Here is a 25,441-nt window from a genome sequence, read left to right as displayed (position 1 = left end):
ATGTAATTGTATCCGAACTTGCAGAAAAGCTTTACATAGACTGCATGTTTAGACAACTCATCATTGTGTCTTGACATGACTTATCGAGAGAACCATTGTTAAACATGTCAGACGGCTTACCATGGTGTATTTTAAGGAAAGGTAGATCAAATAATGGAGGCCAGGGGATTCACAAGCCATGCCAACTGAGAATGAGTGGGTGATGGAGTAATTGGCTTGGATAGTTTATATATGTATATTTTGTTCTTCTATGTGTTTCATCTAGTTTTCTAAAGCTAATAACACGTGAGATAGAAAATGATAAATTTTTGCAAATCTATTTTTCGTTTTTTAAATATTAAAAAAATACTTTTTAAACAATATCTATCCAATAAATATGCTCAATTTTTTCTTTTTAATACAAGAATTTTAATTTTTTTTTTCAAAATACTTTGGAAAAATTTCACTTTGGTTGAATTTTCACTCGATTTTACAAATCTATCTGAATTTTTAAATTTCTCATTTTGGACCCCTAAACTTTTAATTACTCTCAATTAGAATCCTTCCGTTAATTTTAATCGTTAAAAATACAAAAAAAAACTAAAATGTCCTTGATTTTTATTTTTTTTTAAAATAAAAAAACGTTTTGAAAGTTAAAATTTTATACAAAAGTCAGGGATATAAATGTCATGTAACGTTTAAAATTTAACGGAAGGTTTATATTGAGAGTAATTAAAAATTTAGGGGTCCAAAATAAAAAATTTAAAAATTTTAAAAAAATTTAAAAAATCGAATGAAAGTTTTTGGACCTAAGAAAATATTCTCCAATAATTTTTAGGAAAACTGTTGAGTACTTCTTGAACTTTCTACTATGATTTTTAGTGCCACATAGCCTTAAACCGTCTCACCAAGGAGGCAAGGATCTAAAGAAGAAGATTCTATGGCACAAGAAGTCCACAGAACCTGACAGATAAAATCACTTCTCTACATGCCATTGCTTGGTTCGTGTGTGTCTTCTTCCCCTTCTCGACTCTCGAGCCACAAGCAAGGACTCAAGCACCCAGTCATGGCCTCTCTAACCTCTCTTCCTCATCTGTCACCTTTTGTCTCCCACTCCTCTTCCTCTTCTTCTTCTTCTTCTTCGATTACTCGTTTAAGTCCCAACAAAATTCACAGAGTCACAATCATGTCTCCAAGACGGCCTCTTTCGGGTAAGCGAAGCGTCGCCCCAATATCGGCTGTGGACGAGGTTTCTGTAGTTGACCCTCCACCTCCACCACCGTTTTCGGAGGACAAGTCAGAGCTTATTGCTTCTTTGAAGCTCAAATTACTGGTAATTCGTTCAACTGCAGATTAACCATTTATGGGTTTTGTTTATTATGCTCATATATTGTTTGTTTTCTTGTTACTTTTGCGTTTAGACTGATAAATAGATAGTTGGGTACTTCTTTACTTGATGCTTCTTCTGCTTGAGGTTAATTCGGTTGAAATGGTTTTTATTCCTGGTTGATTGTAAGGCATTGTTTAACTTGGTTCTATTGATTATGCCTGTTTGTGCTTTTGCTGATTTGCTGTTACGCCTTACACCCTCAATTGTGCTTTTGAATTGACAAATTTGAATTGGGTATTAATGGTCTTCTTGCTTCGTATTATTCCACTATTCATTGATGTCAATTAATGGATTTGACCTGTCTAATATGGTTGACGTGATCGTATTTTATACAAATCACTTTTTGCTTGCTTTGGTTCTTTATTTCCTTTTAAAATTGATTAGTTATCCTGTTAAATCTTCTGGTGCTGGGATATCAAGTGAAAAGGATGTACAGTTTAATTAGGGAAAATTACTGTAAAGGTCCTAGGGTTTAACCTTTTTTCAAATCTTCTCTTAGGCCTTAAAATTATCAAGATAAACTCTGTTATCAAATCACTTTCTCCGTACACATGCTGTTAGTTTTTACCAAAGACTTGTGACATGTAAGCTTGTGGCCACGTCGAAGCTAGTAATTTATTGACGAGTGCACGTATAGTTGTAGCACCAGTCAGTATTGCTATATCATTTAAAAAATGATACATAAAAAGGAAAGAAAGAAAGAAAGAAGAATGAGGGGATGGTTTGGGCTGCCCAACCACCCCCCTAAGCCTAGGGGGGGTGGTTGAGTCTCCCCAAATACTAGTTTTGGAGGTAACAAAGGATTGAGGGGGTGGCGCGACCACCTCCAAATGCCAGAAGGCGTGGTTCGACCACCCGTAGAGGCTAGTTTTAAGGGTGGCTGAACCATTGGTGAAGTTGATTGGTGCTAGCTCGGCGATATGTACAGGTGTCAATAAATTACTGACTTTAATGTGGCTACAAGCCTACATGTTTGATAATAAAGCTTGTCTTAAGGAGCAATTTGATCATTTTTAAACGTTACAGAACGATTTGAAAAAAGGTTAAACCCTAAGGACCTTTACAGTAATTTTTCGTTTAATTACATTGATTTTTTTATTTTCCGTTGCATGTGGTTCAACCTAGAAGTGGGATTGTGCAACCTTACATTCTTTTGTGCATATTATATATATTGAATAACTGTTGTTCCAAATACATGAACACTAGGTAATGCTTAATTTGATTGAATTGTGTGTTTAGCTGAGAGTGGACTTTGAATGTCCGCCCCATTACAAACCGATCTAGGATCCAAGGTCTTAGGGAGGCCAATGGTAATGTCTGTTGATTACCGAATGTGAGTTGCAGACGCTTGGGGGCATGGATCAGTACAAAAACTAGAAAGTATCTATATTATCATGCTTCAGCATGTCACATGTTGTGAGAATTGAAAGATGCAAAACACCAACAAAGGGCCTGGCTCTGAAAATACTTGAATGGTGATGAATTTTCAGACACAATTATTTATCGTCTTGTGGTTATAATTCTCATTGCCATTCTGGTGTTGTATTTCTTTAAACTCTTCTGAGTTGGAGATAGAAGACTTTTTAATATATTCAATCACCTCTTCCCTGGAGGTCAGTTAAAGTTGAGCAGCCTAAATTGTGACTCCTTAATACAAAATTTGTCCTTAAAATTGTGGACTCTTTTTTTGAACTTAGTTGTATATAAACATTGATGTGTGCATAGAGAGGTGCAATAGTCATAATAAATACTTTATTAGATAGATTTTCCTAATTGTATACTGGAAGTGGAAAGATTTGTTCTTAAACATGTATGGGTAATATAATGCAGAGTGTTGTTTCTGGGCTAAATAGAGGTCTTGCTGCAAATGAAGATGATCTGCAAAAGGCAGATGCCGCTGCCAAGGAGATTGAAGATGTTGGAGGACTGGTGGACCTCTCAGTTGATCTTGATAAATTGCAAGGGAGATGGAAATTGATATATAGCAGTGCATTCTCATCTCGTACTCTCGGTGGGAGCCGTCCTGGACCCCCCACGGGAAGGCTACTCCCTATAACTCTTGGTCAGGTGTGCTACCAAAACTGCTCTATTGTATTATCTTCTACTTGGCATTATAGTTTATTTGTTATTTTTATTGTAATATTTACACCCAATAGCATGTACATCAATTAGTAATGCTGTTCGGAAGGCCATGTTATAAAGTGGAAGCTACTTTAGATGAGCCTTAGATCGAAGGCAGAGTTTTCTAGCACCTTACCTAGATGTGTTCTCCTATTGTCATCGTTATCTTCAACCAATTAAACATGGTCAGCAAACAAATTACTATAAGGATTTGGTCGACTTGGATGCTCCAAGAGCATTTCAGCATATAAATCTGACCTATTTGTTTTGGGTTCATATCTTGTATATCCAGGCATCATGCTAAGATTAACCTTTTCTAAATCTATTATCATCTTACCATCTAAATGTATGTTTTCTCTTGTAATTAGGTTTTTCAACGGATTGACATCTTGAGCAAAGATTTTGATAATATAGTGGAGCTTGAATTAGGCACTCCATGGCCCCTGCCACCTGTTGAAGTGACTGCCACATTAGCCCACAAATTTGAACTCATAGGTTAGTTCCCTTTTCAAGCTTATATCTTGCAATTGAATTTATTCCAGACTTCTTTATGATTATCTTAGTAAACAAGAAAATAATCATCCTGATTAAGCTTCCAACTAAATGAGAATAGGGTCTGCAAAGATAAAAATCAAGTTTGAGAAAACAACGGTAAAGACAACCGGAAACTTGTCACAACTGCCTCCATTAGAGTTACCACGGATTCCAGACAATTTAAGGCCTCCATCAAATACAGGAAGCGGTGAATTTGAAGTTACCTATCTCGATGCAGATACGCGCATCACTAGAGGAGACAGAGGCGAGCTTAGGGTTTTTGTTATCTCATAATACCTTGATATTCAAGAGTCATGTGTAACGGTCACTGTTCCTGCTTCGATATGTTTGCTTTCTGCTGTTATATATTGTTGTTTTGTCTTAGTTAGTGTTTATGTTGAACCACAGGAAATTGTGTTCAGTTAGGAACAATTTAATCATAATGCAAATGTAAACGCATCAACTGTAAAGTCAAACTGTTTCTTCCCTTAATATATATATGCAGTGCCATAAGGTGCACTTAACTACCTGTAAAGTGGAACTGCAAGCTTGCATGATCAGATTTTGCTGTACTTGTCTAAGATTAAGGTTGTACTGTAATCGTGCATGATCGAGACTACACTCTTTACCATCACCAATCGGCTGTCAAATATAGACAGCCAAATTACCTTTTTTTTTTTTTTTTTTTTTCCTATTACCAAATAACTTTATCTCACAAAAAATTCAAATTTTCTTTTATTTTTATATTATATCAATCACTTTTTAATACTAAAACTATTTATCAAACCGTCAAAACTGATAACGAATGAGGACCGGACCCTTCACAATGTCCAATCAAATGCCCAAAGGCTATAGAAATGACGATGTTGTGCCCTCCACCGTTGCCGTAGCCCACTCTAAACAAAACACATTCACGTTTTTATTCTAAATGTTTGGATCTTAGGAAAATCACCCAAGAAGCTGGAGAGAGAATCAAGTAATCAACACCAGGCTTCAATTTAGGCATTTTTTTTGGACCAAGTCAATGAATGACTCGAAAGCAGAGCCTGCCCAAATTGTCAGATTTGACAACCAAAGCAATCTACGATCCTTCTTTGGACTCGATACAAAAGAGGTTGTCGTTTGGGAATTAATTGAATCAAAGCTTAATCAACTATACCAAAGTATAGGAGATCATTTTTTTTTTAAAAAAATAATTATTATTTATTTGAGAAAAAATAATAAAAATCTTGAATTTAAAATAATCATACAATAGAATCTTGAATTTATAAAATAAAAAATGAAAATCAGATAAATTACAAAATTTTATAATCAGGTCAATTATTATTTTTATTTTTATGGGCTATTGAGTGAATTTGGAGGCTGAAAAGGTTCCCCAACCAAGTAAAAATTGGCTCACGCTGGAATCGTGCTACCCGACCCCCTGCCTGATGAGTGATGCCAAAAAACTAGTCGTTAGAAACGTAACGGCTAGATTTTAGTTAAACTTCAAAAAATCTAATTTCAAATTCTCACTCCTCTCTTTCTCTTTCCTTTTCAAGAATTCCCAAATCTAGCACTCTCTATCTCTCTCTTCTTCTCTTCTTTCTTTCTCTGTCTCTGCAAGTCTCTTATCTCCATACAGCTTTCGTGGCCTCTCTCTCTCTTTCTCTCTCCCTCTCTCCCTCTCCTCTGAGTCCGAAACTCAATCTTGAACTTTCTGCTTTCTGCGTTCTCTTTCCTATGGCTCCCACGCCATCTAAAGCAAACCAAACCCACCCGACCCAGATCAAGACCCCGCAATCGAAGCTTCGCATTCATTTCAATGCCAACAAAACAAACCCATCTCCGAATCCGAACGCGGCGGCCAAAGAAGCCCCACAAGATCACCCGGTCGAAGTTATAACCCGGATCCGCGACTACCCGGATCGAAAAGAAAAACCCGTATCGGTTTTGCAAATCAATTCCAACAACCATTCTATACGGGTTCGAGCCGATTTCGGCTACCGGGACTTTAGCCTCGATGGGGTTTCTTTGTCTGAAGAAGAGGACCTTGATGTCTTTTACAAAAAATTCGTGGAGTCGAGGATTAACAGTGTGAAGTTAGGGGACAAGTGCACGATAATGATGTACGGCCCGACTGGTTCGGGCAAGAGTCACACGATGTTCGGATGCTCGAAGCTGCCAGGTATTGTGTACCGGTCTTTGAGGGATATTCTTGGAGATGGGGAGGAAGGACATGGAACGTTTGTGCAAGTAACTGTCTTGGAGATATATAACGAAGAAATTTTTGATCTTTTGTCCAGCAACGGTGGAGGAGGATTAGGCCTTGGATGGCCTAAAGGCAGTGCATCCAAGGTAATAGTCTGTTCTCTATTTTCTTGGCTTCTTGACTTTATTTGAGATAATTTGATTCTTGGTGATTTTTGGGGAAATAAGTGTTGTTGTCTTTAAAGGTTTAGTTGCTTCCTGATTTCTGGAGTTTTGGTTTTGGTTTTGTTTTGTTGGGTTCTCTTTGGGTGCGTATTGCAATCTAAGTTATCTTTTTTGTAGTATGTATTGTATAATTAAGTTCTTTTCTTTCGACAGAGAAAGGGTTTCATGGTTAATTATCTGGAAAATAGAGAAATATATATATATATATATATATATATATTTCTAAAATTTTTATTTAGCATGAAAGAAGTCAATTGGCTACTGTTGTTTGAGGTTTTAAAAATACAGGGTGTATTTTGGTTGTAAATTGCCAGACAAAATGAGATCAGGAGTACAAAGTGTGTGCATAAATGAGACTAGCCGACTCTGCAATTTTGGGTTCAAATGAGTACAACAAGTGTTTGTTTGTTTTTTGGTTTTTTCCTTTATCTGTTTGGAACCAATAATTAAGGAGTAGGCTGATGTTCAAATTGGTTTTGTAACAAAAGGGGTCAACTTTTTATCTTATGAACATGGAGATTCTTATAGAAGTGCGTCAACGTCAACTTCTTGTGATACATTGTTATATTTTGAAATTTACTCGGCCCTACATGCTTATTCTCATTTTCCTGTGAATTTCTTTGATGCTTATGAGGCAATATTTTAGGCTATGTGGATTCTTGTTCGACAATATATATTCTTCATTTTTTGTAGGTGAAACTTGAAGTAATGGGGAAAAAGGCAAAGAATGCATCGTATATTTCAGGAACTGAAGCTGGAAAGATTTCTAAGGAGATACAAAAAGTGGAGAAACGAAGGATTGTTAAAAGCACTCTCTGTAATGACAGAAGTTCTCGTAGCCACTGCTTGGTATAATTCTTTTAGATTTTACTTGGATGTAGTTCTGCTGGAATTTTATAAGTGGTTGGAATTCTCATGCTTTGCAAACCTGTACAGATAATCCTTGATGTCCCAACAGTGGGAGGACGCCTGATGCTTGTGGACATGGCAGGGTCCGAAAATATTGAGCAAGCTGGTCAAATTGGATTTGAGGCCAAAATGCAGGTAAGATTTGTCATGACTATGTTTTTGTATCTTCAACGTTTGCTGTTCTTTTTCTTTTACGATATTTTCTGTAGTATTGATCTCAGAGGTGTTCCCTGCTAACTTTATACTTTTGTTAACATCTCAGACAGCGAAGATCAACCAAGGAAACATAGCATTGAAAAGAGTGGTAGAATCCATTGCAAATGGTGATTCCCATGTGCCATTTAGAGATAGCAAATTGACCATGCTTCTGCAGGTAACTACTGTTGATATTAGTGTCAGTTATGGTGGTTTACATGGTTTACATGAAGTTTGATTAATGAGGTTTTGTGTTCTTTCTGTTCAGGATTCGTTTGAGGATGACAAATCAAAAATTTTAATGATACTCTGTGCAAGCCCGGATCCAAAGGAGATACACAAGACGATCTCTACCCTTGAATATGGAGCAAAAGCAAAATGTATTGTCCGTGGTCCTCATACGCCAAATAAGGATAAAATTGGCACTGAAGACTCTTCATCTGCAGTAATTTTAGGATCAAGGATTGCTGCCATGGATGAATTTATCTTTAAGCTACAAAGGGAGAACAAGCTCAAAGAGAAAGAGAGAAATGAAGCACACAAGCAGCTCTTGAAGAAAGAAGAAGAAGTTGCTGCACTTAGAGCTAGACTTGAGCTTACTGAAAGGAGGGGATCAGGGGCAAGTGAGGAGGAGATCAACTTAAAGGTGAATGAGCGGGCTCAGATTCTGAAACGTGAGCTGGAAAAGAGATTGGAGGAGTGCCAGAAAATGACTAATGAATTTGTCGAATTAGAGAGGAGAAGAATGGAAGAAAGGATATTGCAGCAACAACAGGAAGTTGAAATGCTGAGACAGCGGTTGGAGGAGATTGAGTTGGAGTTATGCCGTTCTACAGATGCAAGTGCTGATGAAAGTGCATTGAAGGACATGGATGGAAGTGGGTTTGCCAGAAGGCTAATGAGGATATATACCAATGAGGACCCTGGAATGGTAAAATCAATGGACTTGGACATGGATGATCAAGAACCGATTGTTCGTGAGGTGAAGCATGTAGGCGGGATGGTTTGCAAACCTGCTGGAATCCAAGGAAATTTGGATCAGTCTCATCTAGTGGATCATGATGTTTTTGGGGCAAAATTTGGTGACAGGGTATGTCTGAGCACTGTATTTGAGGAAGAAGAAGTAGATGAAGGGGATGATGAACATGAAGAGAGAGTGTTAGATGAAGAAGTGGAGAAAGAAATCATAGAGGAGAAGAGGGTCTGTGTGGTTGATAAGTGTAGCCCTGTAATCAGAGTTGAGCAGACACCAAGTCCGCCTAGCAGAAGTCCAAGGAAAAGAGACCATCCGAAGGAAAGATTAGAGGGTATGGACTCGGAATTATTAAGTGAAGCAGAAAATTCGAAGGATACAGCCTCTTCTAGACGATTGAGAATCCAAAATATATTCACACTTTGTGGGAATCACAGAGAGTTATCTCAACACATCAGGACAACACCTGCAAAAAGGAGGTCTGGCCCCATTGATCCTCAATCATCTCCAACTGGGGAGGATTCTATTGTGAGAAATTTCAACAAGGAGAATTTGGAGGTCCAGAAATACATGCCCATTCCAGAATTTGAAGCCAAAAGTCCAGCAGCTACCGTGGAGCCACTTGCATTGAACAAGAACCAAATATACAATGATGTGGCTTTGGCTTTGAAGGAGAACTACAATCCATATGATCATGGCAATGATGCAAAGATTGAAGTGTATGTGAAATGGGAGGCTTCAAAGGAAATTCCTGGGAAGTTCATTACCACGCTTAAGGTGGTAAAGGATGCAAGCCTTGCCGACCTGAGGAAGCTGATTGAAATCAGTCTTGGTGCAGACAATCAAGCATTCACTTTTCTCGTGCTTGGGGTATGTTGTTATTAATCTTTGCCCAGATTAAATTCTTTAGCATGCTAAACTCATTTTAAAACTGTAAAATCATTTTCCATTTGATTGCTCAAATTCAACTTTGTTTGCTTTTTCCCTACAATATCCCAAAAATCTAATGGAGCATAATGAGTTCTAGTATAATTCTACTCTATGATCAATAAACATTGATATATTCTATAACTGATTTGATACAGGACCCTACTGGAGCTCCAGTTCCAAGAGAGAAGGAAGGAATGGTACCGGCCATCAAACTTCCACTTTGCAACAACCAGGCGAATGGCCGCTTAGCTTGCTTGCGACCAGCAAAGGGAATACAATGTCCTACTCATCTTCCACCAAGCCCGCTTCCACTGAGGCCACTGGAAAATAAATTGCCACTCACCCCAAATTCCTGCTACTCGCATCAACCAGATGAGGGTTCCGGTTTATCACCAAACTTTATTTCTACTCCCTTTATTACTGTTCGAAGGCATCAACTGGAACAACTTTAGACATGTCTGAACTTTTGAATGATCTGGTGCTGCATACTTTTATATAGTATATTAATATGCTCATCTTCCTTATCATCAGTGTGTTTATATGTAAAACTTTCCTTTCATTTCTTGGCTTCTGCACTACCTTTCTGCAAACTCTTTCTTTCAATTTCAAGATTATGAATTAGTTTGCAACCACGGTCCACAGGCCATAATAACCAACATGAAATAGTTTTTAAAAGACCATTTGAACCATCAAATCCACCATACAGGCCAAGTAGGGGATACAGTCAGATGTTCTATGCTGGCAAACTTCTTCAAGATAATCTGATTTTTAATCCAAGAGAAGTTGTCTCAATTTGTGAGAGACGGTCCAGCAGATAAACAATCCAATTTGGTGTGTCAAGATTTTCACAATTTCACAAAACACCCTCTTCTTCTTTGAATTCCTTGAAAATCCACAAGGAAAAGGAAAACCAAAGTCTATTTTACTAAAATAAGAATAAAGAGGCTTTGCTAGGACATAATATATTTATATCCCAGACTCTTCCATCTTTCTGACTTCTAAAAATAAAAAGCGAAAGACAAATGGCATATTATTACAGTACCTGTTTTTACCCAAAATTAAAAGAAGTTATGCAGTAAACAAATCAATTGCTCTTAAGGAAAGCCGAGTTTCGCATGAGAGAAAATTGTTACTCAAAAAGCTGTATTTGAACAAATATTCAGAAAGCAATTGAAACTTAAATAATACGGATACGGAGGTCTTGATTCTCTCTTTTCATTTCCTATCATTTTCAGCGTTATAAATAACATAGTTTGATTTCTACAAAGCCGGCCTTGTACAATTTTCCCACGTACATGGACCAGATATGGTAATCTATATATAACGCATAAGCCTTTTCTAGTCTCTCTAGTCCACCCAATTGAGTTATTCTTTAGGGACTTTTTGTATTGAGTTGTTGAGATGAATGTTTATTCGATACATATATCACAGATGACAAACTATTAACTTTTGATATTAAAGTAATAGAGGATTTCTATTTTAAACTTGGACAAAACTTACTGTTCATATTCTTAAAATTGAAAACCCAAGGGCTGAATCTAAGGAGTTGTTTGGTAAACAACATTCCACCCTTGGATACTATTCATATTTTTTGTGGAAAAAAAAAGAGTAATAATTGGTATAGAAAAATAAAAAAGTGGTATTGAAAAGTAAAAAATTTTTGTTTTGCAATGATTTTTTTATTTTATTATTGAAATAGTAGTAAAAGTAAATGATTGTAATATAAAAAGTGAATGAGGTAATATAAAAAGTAAAAATATTTTAATATTGATTTTTTTGAAAAAAATAAGGTGAATAGTATTTGGGGGTGGTGTGGTGTTTACCAAACATCACCTTAATCATATGAAAACCAAAAGGCCATTCATTTTTTGCAAAGATGAACGAGCAACAAAACCAAAATTCAAAAATTCATTATAAGATTCCACATTAATATCAATATATGTATATATATTATAATAGAAAAACATGCGTGCATACGTCATTATTACAACATGAAGAAAAAGTACAAATCCTTAGTATTCGATCCTCAAAGTTGTATAAGGCTTTAATTCCTTGAATATCGTCCGCATGCAAACCTTTGGTCGCTCCTACAGGGAGCAACGAATACATGATATATAGCTCCCTCATCTTCGCTATGATCCAGTCCAAGAAGGTGCCCAATTTCATGCAACGCAACTGTCTCAAAGTCAACTGCACCCGCGCACTCCATGACTCATCCCCATCATAATGGAATCTCCCATCCTAGCCTGTGGTGCAAAAGCATGAGCCACCGGCTCCATCAAAAGGGTTCCCATCCCCATGTTCCTGTTAGTGTATATGGGACTTTAGTCCGACATCGATAAGAGAGGCAGCAAGGCTCCCCTCTAGCCTCCTATATAAGGAGGCCTCTACCACCTCTTGTAATGCACACCTCTCACACTCTTTTACTACTTAATTTAATGTAGTCCTTAAGTGTGCTTCCGCTCTTCTCTTCTCTCCATTATTCTAACATGGTATCAGAGCCATTTTCATATGTTTTCCAATGCTCCTTCCGGCAACCTCCCAAATTCGATCGTCGGCGCGTCACCAAGTGATTTTCTGCTCATAATCCGGCGCTCCATTCGGCGACCTCCAAATCAGGTCGTTGGCGCGCTACCAAGCAGTTTTCCGCTCACAATCATGTGCTCCCTCCAGCGACCCACCAACTCCGGTCGTCTGCGTGCCGCCAAGCGTTTTCAACTCAAAATCTCTTCCACTCCTTCAGATCTACAGATCTGTGGAAGTTCTGCCGCCAACGGCCCTCCGAGCTCCTCCATGCTCCTTCGGTAGTTTTTGCCCGAGCCAATCGCGATTCCACCGTGACTCCTCTCAGCCAAATAACCACCAAAAGTGGTGTCTTGGCCCCAAAACGGTGGATCTGTGCAATCTCAGCCTATTCTGGCATTGCACACGCCTCCACGCTCCACCCTCAGAAAATGCCATCTCTTAAACATGCTTCCACGAGCGGCTGCCGCTCCTCCACGCACCGCAACCTTTGTCGGATCATCGTGGTTTTTGCTCCTTTTGGTAGATCTGTCTCCAATGGTCTCAAATCCGTTCAGATCGCTGCCATTGGAGCTCCGCCGTGCTCCGTCCAAAGGGTCTGTGCATGGGATTCACGCGCCCACACCCCACGCGGCTGCACCCCACCACATGCGCTAGATGTCCCCTTCTCCTTCCTTGCTGCCATGTGTCCTTCAGAGGTGCCGCCACATCAGGCCTAGCCCTCTGCCACGTGTCAGCTGTGAGAGTATATATATATCATTCGGATCCAAGATTTTTGACCCAATCCAACGGGCGAGTTAGAACCAGAACATCTTTTTGGGTCAGACCATCCTTACTCGGTCCATGGGCTTTCGGGTATTTTTGGCCCAAATTAAACAGGCCCACTCTTCAACCCGACCGAGCGAGTTTCAAATCCGATTCGGACCAATCCATCAGCCTAGACCGGATCTATACAAGCATCCGACCTGATCCAAAACTAGTTCCAACAGGGTCATCGGGCTCAAATCGGATCTCTTCAATCTGATCCAATACTGGTTCCTAAACCGGGTCACCAGGTCAAGCTCTCCAAACCGGTCCAAATTTGTCAACCCAATCCATCGGGTTAGACCCAGTTCATATAATTTTTGGGTCAACCACTTTAATGGTCCATGGGTTTTGGCCATCTTTGGCCCATTTGACCGGACTAATTTCTTCAAGGCTTTAAGCCCAAATTTTGGAATCCAACCCAATGGAACCAAGGCTTCAGCCCAACCAAGAGCCACCCTTAGCCACCAGCTGCTGCTGCAAGCCGGCGTCCACGGCCTTCGGTAGCCCAAGTCTGGTCAGCTCAGGCGACTTTCCGATGGACCTAAAAAATATATATATATCCCTTTCTTTTTCCCTCGAACCTTGAGTTTGAGGAGGGATATTGGAGTACTTGAGAAATCACCCGGATCGAAGATTTTCAGTCCAACGGGTTAGAACCGGGTTTTGCCGCCTTCTGCTCCGCTGCCTGCCACTGTCCACTGCCTCTGGCCGCCCAACTTTGCCCACCTCTAGTGACTTTTCCGGTGAACAAAAAAAATCATATATATATATATATATATATATATATATTTTTTTTCTTGTATTTATTTCCCTGTATTTTTCCCAACCTCAAGGTATAAATACATTGAGTTTGAGGGGGGATGTTGGGGATGTTAGTGTATATGGGACTTTAGTCCCACATTGATAAGAGAGGGAACCTTGCTCCCCTCTAGCCTCCTATATAAGGAGGCCTCTACCACCTCTTGTAATACACACCTCTCCACACTCTTCTACTACTCAATATAATGTAGTCCTTAAGTGTGCTTCCGCTCTCTTCCGCTTTTCTCTTCTCTCCATTATTCTAACAATTCCCTACCATGAAAACCAATTTTGATATCTGCGTTTGAGACACCTTGAGCCTGTGAGAAGGTGAAGTGCGTGTTTGAGGCCCATGTCAAGAAGGCTTGTGCGACGGGGTTCATGGCTTCACTTGGTGTGCCATCCTCAAATCTGTAGGCGAGGTGATACTTAGCTTAGTCTCCTTAATTAATTTGGAACTCTGAATGGCATATATATATATATATACAAGGAATTATAAGCACCCACGTTAATCACTTAGAGATCACGCCTCATGAAGTATATCTTTATCACTAGTTCGAATCCCTCTCCTCATTTCCCTTTTCTTTCGCAGACATGTCAAAAAAGAACAAAAAGCGCTCACAACTCTAATATTGGGAGCCATGATTATGTCACTTTTTCAAGTTTAGAAGCGTAAGTAAAAATGTGATGGTAATTCATAGAGCTAAAATATATTTTGCCTTTGAAAATTCTAAAAACGACTCCAAACGACACCTATTCAAATGTCTAGGTGATTCACAAATATTAAGCGGAATAAGATCTAACCTAACAATTAATAATCAACCAAATACAGATATGTAATGAAAAACAAGAACACAGATATTTGGTTACGAAAAGGAAACCATTTAGAGAACTCTCTAAATATAAAACCTCACTGGGGCAGCCAAACCCAGGAAATCAATCCACTATAAGAAGAATAAGGAATACAAGAAGAATTACAAAACCTTTGCAATTTACTCTTCCTTGTACACGACAAACGACCCACTTGACTTCTACCGCAGTAACCCTTTCCAGAACATCTGGCACAATTCTTCTATAAGATTTCCTTTCACCGGAACTCCGATTGGCTTCACGTATTTAATCTTTACTCACATAAACTAGAACAATATCTCTCTCTAAGCTCTCTGTTTTTGTTCCCCAAAATACGTACATATAATAGGCAAAACATTTTGCTTAAATAGAAAATAAAACACCATTCAGTAGTCGTGTCCGGACAGGAATAAGTGAGTGTTCGGACACAGCTAGGGTTACATATGCGTAACCATGTGGTGTCCGGACATCCAAGTCTTGTGTCCGGACAAGCCATATAAAATGGACTTACTGGAAATTGGGTCCTGACCCCGCTTCTGACGGTCCGGACTTGACTCTCAATTGCAGCTTTCTGGAACTTGGGTCCGGACCCAGCTTCTGGCGGTCCGGACAGCCATTCTGGAAATGCTGTCCAGTCTTGATCAACAGCTCCGATCGATGGGTGTTTGTGGTCCGATTGAGTTGAAATTTTGCAGAGACGTTCATGACACATGAATCTACATTATGAACGGTGGAGATTGGATTTTGAGCATTCTATATCAGTGTTTGAGCCTATAAACAGTAGCATCTGCATTTTGGAACTGAGTTAAGCCAACACAAGAACTAACAAACTCCCCCTTTGGCAATTTAGTGACAAAACCAAAATGCCAAGCCAATCCCATCATCTCCCCATATTTACTCCCCCTTTTTGTTATAGAATGACAAAAGGTCTTCATATTTCTTGAAACACTTCACAAAATACATCAAGGCATATGTGGAACAGGAATACAGAAATAAAACTCATGATAAAAAAAAAATGATGTAGATTGCAAGATCATGAACACCCATCACCAAAAACTCCCCCTCAACATATGACTCAATAATCAACAAGAAGCTAAAAAAGCAAATCATGTTTCTCCCCCTCAAAAGTCAAATGAACACACATGATACACACATCAATGACTCATGTATTGCACAATGAATATCTCAAACATGCTCCAAATATGCAAAATATACATGAGACTAGTAATTGCAAGAAACTCATATTGCTTAACCCAAGCAAAGAAAAATGTTTCATTCAACCCATGCTTGTGCGGTGTGTGTGTAAGCTATCCAAAGAAAAAAAATTTCAACTTACAAAATGAGGAGAAAGTTTCACCATCATGAAGTTTTGACAAGTATATCAAATCAAAAGTCAAACCTTATTATACTAGGGGCCTAGCCACTCTCATCTTATACATTTCTCTTTGTAATACATTTTGCACAAGTTTGACACAGTGAAATAAATTACTTTTGGAATATGATCTTTTGATTTTATTTGTTTCACTATCTTGTTTATTTTTCTCTTTGAGAAAGTGTTCTTAAACTTTTGATGCTTATCACAAAAGAGAAAGTAGGAATTTTTAAGCCCTAGGTTCAACTAGCATATGGTCAATTTCAAAAATATGACCAGTCAAAAACCTCATATGGTTACCTAACAGACCTCACAAATAAAGTGAAACAAAACCTCAATTTAAGCTTAAATGTGCATAAGAGATAAAGCATAGGCAAAATGTACCACATAAGTTCAGGCTTTAGGTAACCACAAACACAAGTCCATTGACACAAATTTTCATCTCATGCATATTAAGAACATTCCAAGACGCAATGAATTAAATCCATAAAAAGTAACATAAGAAATTAATGGACTATCTAGGGGCATAAGACAAAAAAAGAAAAGAAAACAACCAAAGTAACATATTTTTGTCTTTTTGAAATTTTTTACAAAAGAAATGCACATGAACGAAAACAAATGCAAAACAAATAAAAATGAAATGCATAAAAAAAACAACATGCTTGAATTGAGATTACAACAGGCAATACATGAATGTCCTTTAGCATTAAGCTTTCATCACATCTTATAGGTCCCACTACAAAATAATGATTTGGTTTAATAACTACTTTTAGGTCTTCACAAGACATTACACATTCATGAACACTTGATTAGCAAGTAGACAAAAATCTTGGTGGACGGCACACAACATCTCATTTATAAGCCTTTCAAAGATCATAACATATGAATTTCTTGAAAAGTCCTTTATGAATATGCATCATAACAAGAATCTCCAAACAAACATGTATACACTCTTTACACAAAAAAAAATTGCAATGCATAAACTAGAAAGCGAAAAACAAAAAAAAATACAAAGCAAAGAAAAACAACATGCTCTAGGATTTTCAAAAATAAGCAAAATAACAATTCCTAGACATGTTATTTACTCACCTAAATTTAGGTGTGATCACTACCACTCCCCCTCAATGGGTGAATGGTATCAACCTTCTTAATCCAAACTTTCTTCATATTGGGGACAAATGTGCGACTCTTGTCCAAATCATTTAACTGGGTGATAACACCCCTTAGCATGTTGAATAATTCCTCATGACTATTCCTAGAACGAAAATAATCTCTTTTTGACTCATGATTATTCAACTGAAAACAATTAGGGCGAATATGCCCAATCTTACCACAATGATGACATGTAGGAATGAACCTTTAAGAAGGTTGGTTCCTTGCAAGGTAAACAAAGTTGGAGTTGCTTTTAGGTAAAAAGTGCTCAACACGAGAGTACTTACCTTTCTTACCCTTCTTACCCCTTGAGGTCGTAATAGTTGTTTTCTTCTTTTTCTTTAAGACTTCTTTTCCTCTTCTTCTTGAGGAGTGAACATCAACTAGCTTATCTTTATCCAATGGCTCTTTCAAGTTTCCTGTTTCAACAAAAACTTTCTTGGAAGAAGAAGCAAGGTTAGAGGAATGAGCAATAATCTTGTCAAAATCAATCCCAGGTTTGTCACAAGTAGATTTTTGGGTATGCAAACTTTTGTCAAGATTATCATTAGAGAATTTTTCCAATAGAGTTTTGGACTCCTTTAATTCATTTTCTAATGACTCAACTTTATTAGCAAGATCATGATTTTCAGATTTCAATGTTTTACACAAATCAAGAGAATTACTCAATTCACCAATTAGCTCATCTTTATCACGTTCAGCCTCTCTGAGTTTCTTTAGATTCTTGGAATTAATAACTTGTAGCTCAGAGAATTTCACAAACAACAAATTATAAATCTCCTGAAGATCAATTTCATTATTAGAATCACAATCAGAATAATACTGTTTATCAGAAGACATAATAGTTTCAAAACAATCAAGAGTTTGGGACATCTAGAAAGTATTTAGGATCACACTCAGGAATTTAATCCTTTGACAGAGTGAACCCGCTCTGATACCAATTGAAAATTCTAAAAACGACTCCAAATGATACCTATTCAAATGTCTAGGTAATTCATAAATATTAAGCGGAATAAGATCTAACCTAACAATTAATAACTAACGAAATACAGATATGTAATGAAAAACAAGAACACAGATATTTGGTTACGAAGAGGAAACCATTTAGAGAACTCTCTAAATATAAAACCTCTTCGGAGCAGCCAAACCCAGGAAATCAATCCACTTTAAGAAGAATAAGGAATACAAGAAGAATTACAAAACCTTTGCAATTTACTCTTCCTTGTACACGACAAGCGACCCACTTGACTTCTACCGCAATATCCCTTTCCAGAACATCTGTCACCATTCTTCTATAAGATTTCCTTTCACAGAAACTCCGATTGGCTTCACGTATTTAATCTTTACTTACATAAACTAGAACAATATCTCTCTCTAAGCTCTCTGTTTTTGTTCCCCAAAATACGTACATATAATAGGCAAAACAATTTGCTTAAATAGAAAATAAAACACCATTCAGCAGTCGTGTCCGGACAGGAATAAATGGGTGTCCGGACACAGCTAGGGTTATATATGAGTAACCATGTGGTGTCCGTACATCCAAGTCTTGTGTCTGGACAAGCCATATAAAATGGACTTACTGGAAATTGGGTCCGGACCCAGCTTCTGATGGTCCGGACTTGACTTTCAATTGCAGCTTTCTGGAACTTGGGTCCGGACCCAGCTTCTGGCGGTCCGGACAGCCATTCTGGAAATCTTGTCCAGTCTTGATCAACAGCTCCGATCGATAGGCATTTGTGGTTCGATTGCGCTGAAATTTTGGAGGGACATTCATGGCACATAAATCTACATTATGAATGGTAGAGATTGGATTCTAAGCATTCTATATCAGTGTTTGAGCCTATAAACAGTAGCCTCTGTATTTTGGAACTGAATTAAGCCAACACAAGAACTAACAAACTTAAATTTTCTTTTTATCAACTATATAAGTCTAATTATTATCTCTCTCTCTCTCTCTCTCTCTCTCTGTCTTTTCTCTTTTTTGGGCTTAAAGGCGCTAGTGTTTTCATCAGTCATCACCATTCTATATATTTGGCGTTTTAAGCTAATTAACCTGCCGGTGTTTTATTAGAGGATGTAAAAGTGGTGTTTTAGAAGGTTTTCTCATACTTTATTCTATAAACTCGTGTTAAGTAATTGAATTTGAGAGATGTTTCAAGAATTTGTAACTGAGCAAGAAATTAATTCGGTGTTGGATTAAAAAGAAGCTAATCTCAAAGCCAGAGACAAGCAAAGTGTTATTAAAGGAAACTACTTATGGACCTGTTGACAAAACGCAATTAATATTTGAGGATAAATTTATGCATGGCTTTGCAATATTATTCTATCACACACACACATAATATATATATATATATAGAAAGGATCGGATTACATATTGGTTGAGTAGGCCGGAGATAAACTCCTTATTGACATGTAGATAACAAGAGATCGAATTCCAATTCCTTTGACATTATTGCTCAAACGTTATATAAGGATTTAATTCCTTGAATATCGTCGGCATGCAGACCTTTGGTCTCTCCTTCATTGATGTAGGCATACATGATAGCTCCCACAATTTCGCTATGATCCAGTCCAAGAAGATGCCCGATTTCATGCAAGGCAACTGTCTGCAAGTCAAATGCACCTGACACTGCACCCACACTCCATTTCTCATCTCCATCATAATGGAATCTCCCATCAGTTGGTGGAAAAGCATGGGCCAGGGTGCCACCGGCTCCATCAAAAGGGGACCCGTCTCCATGATCCCCACGACCAAAACCAATTTTGATATCCGCGTTTGAGACGCCTCGAGCCCGTGAGAAGGTGAAGTGCGTGCGTGAGGCCCATTTCTGGAAGGCTTCTGCAACGGGCCTCTTGGCTGCAGTCGGGGTGCCAGCGAGAAACCCATAGGTGAGGTGATACTTGGAGGGCGGCCACTTTGGGTTGTTGGGGAAGTAAGAAAAGAGAGAGACATCATGCAACGAGCCATGTCCGTTGTGATGCCTCTTCTTCCCCGGACGCATCCTATTTGTACCATTGATGATGTCTGCCACGCCGCAGCGAGGCATCATCATCTTTGATACTGTTTTCTCATCCAAAATGCCACTCGCATTCAGATGGTAATTGAGTTGGTATGTTTTGATGGCCGATTCCAAGAGTTCGTCAAAATCGTCGCTGTTGGCATGGGTTTGATTTTTGGAATGGCTATAGCTTAGATAACCAAATTGTTCGAGGTATTTTTTGAGGTCGTGGATGCCTTCGATATTTTCACCCAGCTGACATCCTTGAAGGTGCTTGAGAAACTCCAAGGGTGAAGATTTTTTTTCATGCGACTTTGGTGAATTAGTTGCATGAGAAAGGAGAGGGAAGAGGAGGAGGAGGAGGGGAGTCAACGAGAGAAGAGAAAAAGCTTTCAAAGCCATGGTTGCTATGGTTTGGAACGATGTTAGCTCTTGTTGGATGTTGGAAAAACCTCATAGCTTGGGGGCTTTTTATGGATTACTATAAGAATTTGTCATGGTGGTGAGGTTTTTTATTTTATTTATTTTTATTTTTTTAAAATTTAAAATTAAAAAAGGTTGAAGGAGAGACCAATTGTGGCTATTCTAGCTCGGCGTGACCATAGTAGTACCAGCCTGCTGGGGACTTCTCAGGAGGGACCTAGACGGCAAAAATCGTAGGCACACCCTCAAGACTAGCCGAATCATACCTTAACTGTACACTCCACCCGGGCATCAATGGGAACCAATGTAGTTTATACTAATTAGGCATGAAGATTTTCCATTGCAGAGATTCGAACCCATACACTAGTACTTATCTAACTACTTGAGAATTTACTTAGGCCATTGAACCACTACCCTTGATAGTCATGGTGGTGAGCTTATGAAAACATATTGATTACTATGCTTTTTATAGATTATTAGGAGAATTTGCATATACTTTAGCCCCCGAACTATTACTCATTTAGCAATTATGCCTCCAAACTTTAAAAAGTAATATCGAAGCTTCACATATATACTATTTATTGAGTGTCAAATTAAGTTTTTTTTTTTTTTTTATTTTTTTTTATTTTATTTTTTTTTTATTATTATTTTTTTTTATTGTGAAATTTTCTTCAAAATACCCTTGAAGTTATTAAAAAATATATATATATTTTTAAATATATAAAAATAATCATTTTAAACAAATAAAACAAATAAGGGGGCTAATATGAAAAGGTGACCCTTTTTGGTGTTTTCATTTTTTTTTAAAAAATTTTTAAATTTTTATTTTTTAATAAATTAAAGAGTATTATGAAGAGAAAAATGTAAAAATATCTAATTTAACACACGATGGTAGAATAAAAAATCTCTATGTTATTATTTACATTTTAAAGATGTAAGTACAAAAATGATGATAATTCTTGCGACCAAAGTGTATTTTTTTCCTTATTTTAAGAAATCTTTAAGAGTGGCAGTAAGACTTCCATATAAGTGATGTTTTAATTTTTTATTTATGTTATGACATATGATGATATATTAATATTCTGGAACCACCTACTGATCCGACAAATATAATGTGCAATTATGTAGGCCTTAAATGTTTTTTTTTTTTTTTTTTGGTGTTAAAGTCATCCACAAATGTGCAATCAGGTAGAACTTGAATGCGTCATCCACTAATATTGTTCAATCATGTAGGACTTGAATGTTGTTTGTCAAATCCACAAATTTATGACTTATATATTTAGCACTAATATATATAATAGTCGTAAAAAAATCCTTGTGTTAGGATGTGTTTAGTATTGCGTTTTCATAGACAAAAAGTGTGATTTTAAATTAAATTGTAGAAAATAGATTGTTTGGCATTACGTTTTTAAAAAACTGGGATTTAAAAATGTAAAAAATATGCATTTAATTTCAAATTGCAGCTAAGAATGTGTCTTTTTGAAACACACAATTTTAAAGGCTAAACTGCGATTTTAAATATTAAAATGTGATTTTGCCAAACGCTTTAACTACTTTTTAAAAATTACGTTTTTGAATCGTACAATTAAAATCGCTATTTTCAATCTCACTTTTTAAAATCCAAACCCAGACGGACCCTTAATGTACAAGAAACAAGCATTTAGTCAAGCATCTTAGATAATACAAACAACAATGGCAGCAGCAGCCACAACCTGATTTCTGCAATATGTATCTCTTCTAATAATGATAAATATACTAGTGATATAAGGAGGACTAAAATCCTCCAAAATGTGATGTAGCTTTTAAAATTATCAATATATCGGAATTCAATAATAACCATCTCAAATTCAATGTTGATTTTAAAATGCACATCACATTAATTTGAGAGGACTTTAAGAAATTCTGATAAATAATAAGCTCAAGCTAGCTAATCTTCTCCAAGGCCATTCACATGTTCCCGCCGGTGTTCATTCAGATGCTGCTGCCAGAGATCCTCTCTCTCTCTCTCTCTCTCTCTCTCTCTCTCTATATATATATATGATTAGATAGATGATATTAATTTATCTCGTGTATTATTTATCAATTGCAAGTTTATCATTTGTAAGTACTTTAAATTAACCATCTAAACTTCTATTGCTTTTATAATTACTTTTTAAAGTTTAAAAACTCTCAATTAAAGTTTAAAAACTCTCAATTTAGTGTATCAAACTATAAAAAGTTTTTAATATCACCATTTTCATTAGGATTTGGAGTTAAATCATATGGCAGATGACTGAAATAAGCTTTATATCATTGTAAAATTTATAAAACTAAAAACTCATCTTAGTTTAATTTTTTTTTATTTAAAAAATAAAACACAAGTATCTTAAAAATTTCCAAAGTCTCCATTAAGATTTAATAGAAAATCCTAAAGGATGAGTGACATTATAAAAATTTTTTAAGTTGAATATACTAAATTAAAAGTTTTTTAAATTTTAGGAGAGTGATTGCAAAAATCATGAAAATTCAGAGAGGTTAAGTGAAGTTTCTCTTTGCATCATATATATATATATATATATATATATATACACAATTTTACTTATATGGTTGAAAAAAAAATGAATTCTATCATTTTTTTAAAAAAAAAAGGAAATTAGGTATATATGATAAAAGATTAGTCCCAAGATCATAATGAAATTAGAAGACGTACAGGAAAATTGAGCACGTTGTGGGCACGTTGTAAAAAATTGGTCACTTCCGGTACTATATTATACATTTCTTAATTATCGATCAGCTAATTGGTCACTTTCAGTACTGTAGCCACGTCAAGACGGCAACTGAGATAAAAAGTAATTATGCATTTGGGTTGTGGCTCTGGGCATAGAGGTGGTTATCAATGTCATGTGGAAATGGAAGGCAAAGACACTAATGAGTAGGAAAAATCATCATACATAAGATCACACAACCGCTGACCGCACCCCATCCCCTAAGTTGCCAGCCACTTCTCTATTTTTATTTTTTATTTTTTTAAAATAATTTTTAAGTATGTTAGTGAGAGAGGGAGATATTTTAAAGTTTTTTTGGTGTGTGTGGTTATTATAAGCGCCAATTTTTTAACAATTATTTAGTGTCATTTGAATAGTAACATGTTATAAGCGCCAATTTTTCAAAAGATATTCAGTTCAAACGACACTACTGTAGTCAAAAGGTGACATTTGAACTAAGTTTTTTTTTTTTTTTTTTGATGTATATTGAGGGGTGCAACCCATGTACATATGGAGTATACAAGAGACCCCTATTTTGAAGAGAAAGATGTGCATAAATCTAGAAATTCAGAAAGGGTAGAAATAGTTGGAATAGGCCAAGCCAATACTCTCCATGAAAACAACGTTTGTAACACTAACTTTTTCAAAGATCAATTCTCTCTTGCAATTATCAAAGCTTCGAGCATTCCGTTCCCTCCAATTAATACACCACATCACGCACATATATAGTGCATCAAATATTTAAAAAGTTGTTGGAGATGTGCTAATCAATTTATGGCTACAGTAGTAAATTGATTCAAATATGACATAATTTAACACCAGAATATCTTCCCAGCATATCAAGGCTTCTACCGATGAGATGAGAACATTACGGCCATTTTAAGGTATAAATATTAGCTAATTTCTACTAAGCAATTTAATAAAGTAACATGTCTTTCAAAAGTATGTGAGAAACGCATATTTTCTTATTAATGCTATTAAAAAAATATGTGAACTTCTCACATGTTAAGAGACACTTGACAATTTATTAAATTGATTTGTAGCTAATTTATGTCTTTGTGAATTGTTTCATTGGTATTAGGGTTTACGAGACTTGCAAGAATTATGTGATGTGGTATGATGATAAATTTTAAGATTAATAAAAAAATGAAAAAGAAAAGAAAAACAATTAAAATTAAACTTAGTGTCTTGGATGCAATTTTTCAGCAACTACGCCGAAAACTTATTATGTAAAAAAGATTGCGAACCCAAGTGTGGGCTATCGCAAGTAAATAATTTTTGGGGAAACCAAAGTCAATTCAAGGGGAATGATAAAAATTCTATTATTGTGCAGAAAAATAATATGATTTGGTTGTTGTTTTTTCACTAAGAAGTGATAGAGTGAAATATAAAGTAAAATAAGATTAACTGAACTAAATTAGCTAAATTCAAATTGAAAAAAAAATTAATGAAAAAACATTAGGGCTTCCGGGATCCACCAATGCAAGCAATTTATTACATATTATTGAGAAATATAATTTTAACTGTCCTAATTGGAAGATAAACAAAATTAAGCACTAATAAAATGTAAAATAAATTGAACATGGGTTGATTGATTGAGAATTGGATTTCAATAATACGTTTTTTTTTTTTTTTTGGAAAGGTGATTTCAATAACACACTACAAAAAAATATGTGTTTTTTGACGTGGCAAACAGTAACTTATGTTTGCCACGTCAAAAACTTTTGACGTGTCTAAGCAAGCACGTCAAAAATTTTTTTGTTGACGTGTCTTATTTTTACACGTCAAAAGTTTTTGACGTGTCAAATTGACACGTCAAAAAGTTTTTTTAATAAAAAAAAATTAACAATAATTTTGACATAAACAAATATGCATTAACAAACAATTAATGTTAATTGGCATAAAAAATTAATTTTTATTGTCATTAGTATAAATTATAGTTTATTATCATTAGTATATATGTATGCATGCGTGTATATATATATATGATGCATGCATAAATTGATCAGTCTAGTAATATTAATATGATAGCTACCCATATTATTTTTATAAAAATATATAAAACATACTTGTTACATTTATTTTATAAGACCTGCAAACCTCATATGAATTCGACAAACACAACATATGCGGCCGGTTAGTTGATACATTTAATTATCTATACATCTAGAATATTAATTTGTTTATTTATTTATTCTCTAATTAATTTTAATTGGAGAGAATAAATATATATATGATAGAGTAAATACTATTTTAATAACATTTAAATAAATAAAATTTTATGAAAATAGTTTAAATAAGACAATATATATATATATATTATAA

General features: G+C 36.2%; 3 protein-coding genes across 3 annotated transcripts; 2 read left to right on the top strand and 1 right to left on the bottom strand.

Moving 5' to 3' along the window:
* The first annotated feature begins 896 nt into the window (after positions 1–896).
* On the top strand, positions 897–4,553 carry LOC132178725 (plastid-lipid-associated protein 6, chloroplastic). Its single transcript, XM_059591243.1, has 4 exons — positions 897–1,312; positions 3,200–3,436; positions 3,859–3,985; positions 4,104–4,553. Exons 1-4 carry the CDS (start codon positions 968–970, stop codon positions 4,316–4,318), a joined length of 924 nt encoding a protein of 307 aa, XP_059447226.1. The 5' UTR covers positions 897–967; the 3' UTR covers positions 4,319–4,553.
* A 1,029-nt stretch (positions 4,554–5,582) lies between these two features.
* Positions 5,583–9,971, top strand: LOC132176876 (kinesin-like protein KIN-10A). Its single transcript, XM_059589031.1, has 6 exons — positions 5,583–6,361; positions 7,133–7,288; positions 7,376–7,483; positions 7,611–7,721; positions 7,812–9,386; positions 9,602–9,971. The coding sequence occupies exons 1-6, from the start codon at positions 5,747–5,749 to the stop codon at positions 9,896–9,898; spliced, it is 2,862 nt and encodes a 953-aa protein (XP_059445014.1). The 5' UTR covers positions 5,583–5,746; the 3' UTR covers positions 9,899–9,971.
* A 9,435-nt stretch (positions 9,972–19,406) lies between these two features.
* LOC132180047 (metalloendoproteinase 2-MMP-like) lies at positions 19,407–20,351 on the bottom strand. Its single transcript, XM_059592892.1, has one exon. The coding sequence runs from the start codon at positions 20,349–20,351 to the stop codon at positions 19,407–19,409; it is 945 nt and encodes a 314-aa protein (XP_059448875.1).
* Positions 20,352–25,441: the final 5,090 nt, after the last annotated feature.

Source organism: Corylus avellana, chromosome ca4 (assembly GCF_901000735.1).
Source record: "Corylus avellana chromosome ca4, CavTom2PMs-1.0".
Classification (NCBI taxonomy): Eukaryota; Viridiplantae; Streptophyta; class Magnoliopsida; order Fagales; family Betulaceae; genus Corylus; species Corylus avellana.
This window is presented reverse-complemented; position numbering and strand designations above follow the sequence as displayed.